This window comes from Zingiber officinale, chromosome 9B, assembly GCF_018446385.1.
Source record: "Zingiber officinale cultivar Zhangliang chromosome 9B, Zo_v1.1, whole genome shotgun sequence".
NCBI classification, from domain to species: domain Eukaryota; kingdom Viridiplantae; phylum Streptophyta; class Magnoliopsida; order Zingiberales; family Zingiberaceae; genus Zingiber; species Zingiber officinale.
Window position 1 is genome coordinate 71,234,294 of NC_056003.1, and position 8,651 is coordinate 71,242,944.

At 42.0% G+C, this 8,651-nt stretch overlaps 1 protein-coding gene across 1 annotated transcript; it reads right to left on the minus strand.

Annotated features, from left to right (window-relative positions):
- Positions 1 to 516: 516 nt before the first annotated feature.
- On the minus strand, positions 517 to 8,548 carry LOC122023051. The gene is made up of 5 exons (XM_042581149.1): positions 8,098 to 8,548; positions 1,466 to 1,609; positions 1,178 to 1,371; positions 591 to 985; positions 517 to 532 (listed from the first exon to the last, which is right to left on the minus strand). The coding sequence occupies exons 1-5, from the start codon at positions 8,546 to 8,548 to the stop codon at positions 517 to 519; spliced, it is 1,200 nt and encodes a 399-aa protein (XP_042437083.1).
- Positions 8,549 to 8,651: the final 103 nt, after the last annotated feature.

Genomic DNA, 8,651 nt, shown 5'->3' on the forward strand with positions numbered 1-8,651 from the left:
ATTTAAGGGGAGCTTTGGGGCATTGAGTAGGTTACTGATACTCATTGTAAACCTTCTGAATCTTGCCCAAAGCTCCCAAGACAATTCTCTTCCTCCTAATTCTAACTCCATCTTGTAAAGAGGAAGAGTGCTCTTGTGAGAGGTTTGCTCCACCGAGAAGGAGAAGCTTTAGCCGGAGATTGCCGGGGACTGATCCACCAAAGGATCAAGGGCTCGTCCACCTCAAGGACACGTCGTGGAGTAGGAGCAAGCAATCTCCGAACCACGTTACATCGAGCGTGTTAGCATTTGTATTCTTGTTTGTGTTTCTTTATTTTAGTTTCTATATTTCCGCTTGCGCAAACTAACGTATTGTAGAGAAGAAATCGATTTGGGGGTGGCCTAGCTATCCAACCCCCCCTTCAAGCCGGCCACCGATCCTCCAACACATTGGTAAGCCCAAATGGCATTACCAAAAACTCGTAGTGACCATAATGAGTGCGAAATGTTGTCTTCGGAATATCCGCATCTCTAACCCTAAGCTGATGATAACCTGAGCGCAAATCAATCTTAGAATATACATAGGTATCCTTAGCTGATCGAATAAATACTCTATATGTGGCAATGGGTATTTGTTCTTAACAGTCATCGCATTTAGCTGTCGATAATCAATACATAATCTCAGTGATCCATCCTTCTTCCTAACGAAGAGTACTGGTGCTCCCCACGGAAAAACACTGGGACGTATAAATCCTTTGTCCAATAGCTCCTGCAACTGAACCTTCAGCTCCTCTAACTCCTTTGGTGCCATACGATAAGGGATCTTGGATACCGGTGCGGTTCCCGAAACCAACTCAATAGTAAACTCGACTTGCTTGTTAGGAGGCAAACCGAGGAGTTCGTCAGGGAACACATCTAGAAATTCTTGAACAATAGGAACATCCGAGAGCCGTGGTAATGCATCCAAACCAGCTTTAACCATGGACAGTAAATATCCCTGACAACCCTGTGCCAATAATCTCCTCGCATACATTACTGATATAACTGTTATCCCATCACCCCCGGTCCCAATGAATACCCATGATGGAAGACCGGGAGGTCAAAATGTGACTACTCTCGCTCTACAGTCGACCGTGACGTGGTTCATGGTCAGCCAATCCATGCCCAATATAATATCAAATTCTATCATTTCTAATACCTGCAGATTCACCATAAGTGTCTGACCATTAAAGTCTACAGGACATCCCTTGATTTCCAGACAAATACTTAGTTCCTCGCCAGATGGTAGAGATACCGTCAACCCATGAGTTCGACGAGTAGGCAACCTCCCGATTTTACCAAGAAACACCCGGGATATGAATGAATGGAAACTACCAGTATCTATTAATAGATCTGCAGTGAAAGTATAAACTGAAATAGTACCTCGAAAAATTGATCCTTCAGCTCGCTGTGCCTCCTCCCGTGTGATAGCATAAACGCAACCCACCTCTGAGCTTGACTGTGGCATCCCTGGCGTGGTCTGCACTGGAATTAGAGGTGCTTGAACCGACTGCTGATACTGAGACTAAGGCTGCTGCTGGTATGCTGGGTAGGGCTGAGGTGGATAAACATCCTGCTATACTGGAAATGCCTGATGAGAAGACACTGCAGCATAATACTTTGTAGTCACAGGTTCCTGATGTTAGCTAGAGCCCTAGAGCCAATTATTTGATGATTGTATTTTGGACTTATTGTATCATATTCTATATAAATAAAGACATTTTGATTTTGGTTATTATACTTACTTGTATTGCTGCCAAATAAACTAAGTATAATAATGTCCTTGAGTAGACGGTTCTCACCTATATCAATCGGTTAGTTGAACCGATAGTGAGATGATATAGGGAACACTACTCTTAATCATTCCTAGTCAAGTATTAACATTCAGGGACAATGTTAATGCAATAAGACTAGCATGTAGGTCAACTCGATGACTTGATCTCACAAGTCATGGATATAGAGATATCAAGTTGACACATGGGTATACATTAGAAAATGTATACTGAATGACCCGTCATGAGAAAGTATCATGGATCATTATATGAGTGTCATATACTTTCTCATGTGGCTATTAGTATGACTACTAGTCCTTAGACCTGAAGTCACCATAGAGCCCTACATAAGGAGTTAAGTACTTTGGTTTCGTCAAATGTCACCCATAACTGGGTGGACTATAAAGGCGATTACTGGGTATATAACAAATTATGCAGAGGGATGTGCGTGATGTAGATGGGATCTATCCCTCCTATATGACGGGAGAGACATCGGTATTCTTGATAGAGTGAGACCACGAAGTGCATGACCATGCCCAAATGAGTCAATATATGATATTGAGCTTATTTGATTTAGTGAGTCTACTTGGAGTTCAAGATTTAGAGTGGTCAGAGGATGACACGGTCTATGCCTCACATTAATCAATCTAGATGTGTAGGATAGAAGTAGACTTGTCATATTTTGTGAGGAGTCATAATTAGTAGTCACAAGGTGATGTCGGATCTCGACATTCTTGTAACTTGGGTAGTAATGATGTGTTGCTAGATACCGCTCATTACTTATGCTCCTAAATGGGTTTAGGGCATTGCCAACGTTACAAGAACCTATAGGGGCACACACCTAGGACAATTAGATGGAGATTAGGTTCATATGATGAACCAAGAGGATTAGATTCATTTGATGAATCAAATTGGATTAAGAGTAATCCTAATTGGGCTAACTTGAGTTCAACTCAAGTTGATTCATGTGTTCAATGAGTCTAATTTAGATTTTGACTCATTGAATCAATTTAATTAAATGAATTAGATTCATTATATTAAGTTGGCTTAAATCAAATGGTTGGATTCGATCAACCATAGAAGAGATTTGGTCAAGTTTGACTTGACTTGAGAGGTAGATTAAAAGTCAAGTTTGACTTGACTTTATGCCACCTCATTGGTGAGTTGGCATTGATGTGGACCAATGATGTTACTCCACATCATCATGGGTGCCACCTCATGGAAGTTACAATGCCATTCTCTTTAATGGCTTCACATTAATTGCAATTAATGCAATTAATTTGGGGTTACAATGGAGTGTGGCCGGCCACTATTGTTTGAATGTGAATTCAATTTTTCATTCAAGTGTGCATTTTTCTTCCTTCTTCATCTCAAGCTCTCCCTCTCCTCCTTCCTTGGCCGAACCACATAGGTGCTAGCACACCTTGGTGTTTGGTCATCTCCACCTAATTAGTTCGTGTGGATACTTCTAGAGGAGTGTATATTTTGACACTCTCGAGATCCGGCACCGTTTGGACGAGCGGGAACGCGAAGGGCTTCGCTACAAAGGTAACTTTCTAAACATGTAGATCTAAGTGTAGATCTAGATAGTAAACTCATACTCGTAAGTTTTTCGTAAATTTTCTTAGCACGGATCCATGGCTACGAGCTTTCAGGGTTTCCGCGACGCGAAAAAGCAGTTTTCGCGGCCCGAAAAACCCAACAGTGGTATCAGAGCCACGTGCGAAGCTTGTACGAGTTTAATTTGATTTTATGAAAAATTAAAGCTTCTGTACATTTCTGTAAATTTATGATTTTTATAGTTTTAAGAGTAATATTTCTCGTAGAAGCGAAGCACAAGTGTTTATACACTTGTAGGCTTCGACTACCGAGAAGTTTTTCCCAAAACGGCATCGTTTCGACCCAAATCTTGTTGGGACAGCGGGATAAGGTGCTCTTGGATCGCTTAGGAGCAACTCGCGATGGTTAGATCACGGGTAGGGGTACTGCCCCTAACCCCGCAAGGGAATTTGCTCCGCGATTGCGCCCGAAATCGCTAATCGGGACCGCCGGGAAAAATTTACTCATAAAATCTGTAAAATTATGAAAAATTACAGAAACAAATACAGAAATATATAATTTTGAATTATATATTAATTTTGTGATAGTCATGGCCCAAAGACCCAATTCGATTGGACGATTGTGTTGTAATTCATAATACGGCCTGCGTGCCGTTATGTGATGTGCGTGCTTGTATTTTATTTTTATTTTATTTTTCGCGACCTGCGCGTCGTGCCTTTCTTTTATTCTGGTTGTAAATTAGATTTAGACTCGAATGTAACTCGAGTTTCAAAATTGTAATGTACAAAAAATTGGAGCTGTGGAAGGTCCACTCGAGACGGAGTTACGAGGAAGGAGCGAGCAACACAAGGTGGTCAAAAGGAAGGCGCTTGAGAAGTTGACCTTAGGTTGACCATCCGGTCTTCTCATTGGCTTGAGAAGATCGTAGTAGGGCTATGACTAATCACAAAACTTAGTTAATTACTTGTGTATATGATGCATGTTTAATTAAGTAATTAATTAGAGCCTAGCGATTAAGATTAGATCTAAATCATGCACAAGATGCACCCTTACGATTAGATTAGATCTACATCGTGTACAAGATGCACTCTATCGATTAGATTAGATCTATTTTGTGTATATGATACAACATCATTTAGATTAGATCTAAATCACGACAACTCAAAATGCCTACCATGCCGTGATACCTACCACTACCTCGATCGCATGTAGTTGTTGAATCTGCCAAAGCAGAGCAACACATACTATCTTAGTAGGGTACGGAGGGACAATCTTGGTCCCGCCTATCAACGCATGGGTGAGTACAACTCAATTAGATTGAGTATTCCTAGTTAACTCGGTTGGATCGAGTATAACTATAGGCATTCTTCCAATGGTTGGAAAGTTAGGTCAAAATCATATATATATTAACTCTCGGGCGTATTAGCCAAAGCTAACTCGAGTTTTAATATAAATGCGGATTTTGATTCTATAAACAAGAGTTGCATAGAGATGTAATTGGTAATCGTTACCTACCGGTCATACTAAGTCTTGGGCGTATTAGCCAAAGCTAACTCAAGGGTTAGTATGATGTGTATCTTGTCCCACATGAATTATAGAATTCAGTGGGAGCATCATTTAGTTAAAGGCCTAATTAAATGATTAAGAATATGATATTTATTTCTGCATTTATTTCTGTTGTAGAATTGCCATGACGTCGAACACGAACATCTTCTCTCTGCGTTCTGTCCTTAAGAAGGACAAGCTCAACGGAGCAAATTTCCTGGACTGGTACAGGAATCTGAGAATAGTTCTCACTCAGGAACATAAACTGTATGTTCTGGAGCAGCCCATTCCGGAGGCTCCTCCTGCCACTGCCACGCGAACAGACCGTGATGCTTACAAGAAGCATCAAGATGGCGCATTAGATGTGTCCTGTCTTATGCTCGCGACCATGAACTCTGAGCTTCAGAAGCAACATGAGTTGATGGGCGCTTATGATATGGTTGAACATTTTTGTCACCTATATCAAGGACAAGCAAGGCACTGGAAGAGGAACTCCAAAGAATACCTGGAAGATTTTAAGAAGAAGAGAAATAAGATTTCTACTTCAGGTATACATGTTATAGAAGTCAACCTCTCTATTTCTTCATCATGGGTATTAGATACCGGATGTGCTTCGCACATTTGTACTAATGTACAAGCGTTGAGGAATAGCAGGGCATTGACGAAGGGTGAGATAGACCTACGAGTAGGCAATGGAGCACGGGTTACTGCTATTTCTGTAGGAACTTACCATCTATCTCTTCCCTCTGGGCTTGTACTAGAATTAGATGATTGTTGTTATGTGCCTGCCTTGACTAAGAACATAATTTCCGTTTCTTGTTTTGACAAGAAAGGATTTTCGTTTATAATAAAGAACAAATGTTGTTCCGTCTTTTTAAACGATATGTTCTATTGTAGTGCACCTCTGATAAACGGACTCTATATTCTAGACCTTGAGAGCCCTATCTATAACGTAAATACAAAGAGGTTCAAGTCAAATGACATGAACTAAACCTTCTGGCACTGTCGTTTAGGTCATATAAATGACAAGCGCTTATCCCAGCTCCATAAGGATGGTTTGCTGGACTCATTTGATTTTGAATCATATGAGATATGTGAGTCATGCCTACGAGGCAAGATGACCAAGACTCCCTTTAGTCGGCACAACGAGAGAGCAACTGATTTGTTAGGTCTCATACATAGTGATGTATGTGGTCATTTCAATGTTCCTGCTAGAGGCGGTTACAGGTACTTCATCACATTTACTGATGATTTTAGTAGATATGGTTATGTGTACTTGATGACACATAAGTCTGAATCCTTTGAAAAGTTCAAAGAATTCAAGAATGAAGTACAGAACCAGCTTGGCAAGAGTATTAAGATACTTCGATCCGATCGAGGTGGAGAATACCTTAGTCATGAGTTTCGTGACTATCTAGCTGAGTGTGGGATTCTATCCCTACTCACTCCTCCTAGAACACCACAATGGAATGGTGTATCCGAAAGGAGGAATCGTACCCTATTAGATATGGTACGATCGATGATGAGTTACACAGATCTTCCGACATACCTTTGGGGCTATGCTCTAGACACGACAACTTTTATACTCAACCGAGTTCCATCCAAGGCCGTGATAAAGACACCATAAAGGATATGGACTGGGAGAGATGCCCAATTGTCTTTCATGAGGATTTGGGGTTGTGAGGCTTACGTACGACGTCAAATCTCAGACAAATTAGGACCCAAATCTGACAAGTGCTATTTCATTGGATATCCCAAGGAAACTAAGGGATATTACTTCTACATTCCCAGTCAGCACAAGGTAGTTGTGGCAAAGACTGGGGTCTTTCTAAAAAGGGACTTTGTTTCTAGAAAGACTAGTGGGAGCGCGTTCGATCTTGAAAAAGTTCAAGATGCGAACAATAGCACTGATGCCTCGATGGAAATTGAACTGGAACCACAAAGTGTTGTGGATGATGTTCCACAAGGAGTTGAAGAACAACAACCAGTTCAAGTAGACATTCCTCTTCGCAGGTCTGATAGGTTACGTCGTCAGCCTGAGAGATACTCATTTCTCTTGTCTGACCATGATGACGTTGTGCTTATAGAGGATGAGCCTACCACCTATCAGGAAGCTGTGATGAGACCAGATTCCGAGAAATGGCTAGAGGCCATGAGATCCGAGATGGAATCCATGTACACCAACCAAGTTTGGACTTTGGTTGATCCACCTGAAGGGGTAAAACCCATAGGGTGCAAGTGGGTCTTTAAGAGAAAGACTGACATGGATGGACTTATTTATAAGGGTCGCTTGGTAGCTAAAGGTTTTAAGCAGATTCATGGTATTGACTATGATGAGACCTTTTCTCCAGTAGCGATGTTTAAGTCCATTCGGATCATGCTTGCTATTGCAGCCTACCATGACTATGAGATATGACAGATGGATGTCAAAATCACGTTTCTGAATGGAAACATGCTCGAGGATGTGTACATGACACAACCTGAGGGTTTTGTAGATCCACAGCATACTAGTAGAGTATGCAATTTGCATAAGTCCATTTATAGACTAAAGCAAGCTTCTCGGAGCTGGAATCTTCGATTCGATGATGCAATCAAGGCGAGTTGACTTGACTTGAGAGGAAGATTAAAAGTCAAGTTTGACTTGACTTTATGCCACCTCATTGGTGAGTTGGCATTGATGTGGACCAATGATGTTACTCCACATCATCATGGGTGCCACCTCATGGAAGTTACAAAGTCATTCTCTTTAATGGCTTCACATTAATTGCAATTAATGCAATTAATTTGGGGTTACAATGGAGTGTGGCCGGCCACTATTGTTTGAATGTGAATTCAATTTTTCATTCAAGTGTGCATTTTTCTTCCTTCTTCCTCTCAAGCTCTCCCTCTCCTCCTTCCTTGGCCGAACCACATAGGTGCTAGCACACCTTGGTTTTTGGTCATCTCCACCTAATTAGTTCGTGTGGATACTTCTAGAGGAGTGTCTATTTTGACACTCTCGAGATTCGGCACCGTTTGGACGAGCGGGAACGCGAAGGGCTTCGCTACAAGGGTAAATTTCTAAACATGTAGATCTAAGTGTAGATCTAGATAGTAAACTCGTACTCGTAAGTTTTTCGTAAATTTTCTTCGCACGGATCCATGGCTAGGGGCTTTCGGGGTTTCCGCGACGCGAAAAAGCGGTTTTCGCGGCCCGAAAAACCCAACACCTGACCCTGCACATGATATATCTGTCCCTGTGAAGGCGGTGGTCGCTGCTGACGTGGGGCACTCTGAGTCTTCTGATATCTTCTCTGGGGGCGTGACTGTGAGGGTTGTTCCCCCTGAGATGTGACTTTTGGAGTCTCCAACTGTGCTTTCAGTGTACAATTCCGACTCTCATGACCTAGAAGTTTACAGTAGAAACATATAGAATGATCCAACGGATAGTTGTTCCTGGCATGACTCTTGGAACCACACTGAAAACACGTGATTCCCCCAAAGTCCTTCCGGTCACCACGAGAGGGTCGAGAACCTTCATCCACCGTTCGCATCGTCTTCTGAGGCCGAGAAGATCCTCCGGAAGGAGCCCGAGAACCCTGGCTCCTATTTCCTCTCTTCTGAGACAGCTGTTTTTCATTACCTTTCTCTAGAGACACTTGCTGCTGCGTCATCTCGATAAATAGTGTGCAATCCAACACCTCTCAGTAGGAACTACCTGGAAAACCTGACATCCGGATCCGAATGTATGCAGCAAGGCCCTGAGTAAACTGATGC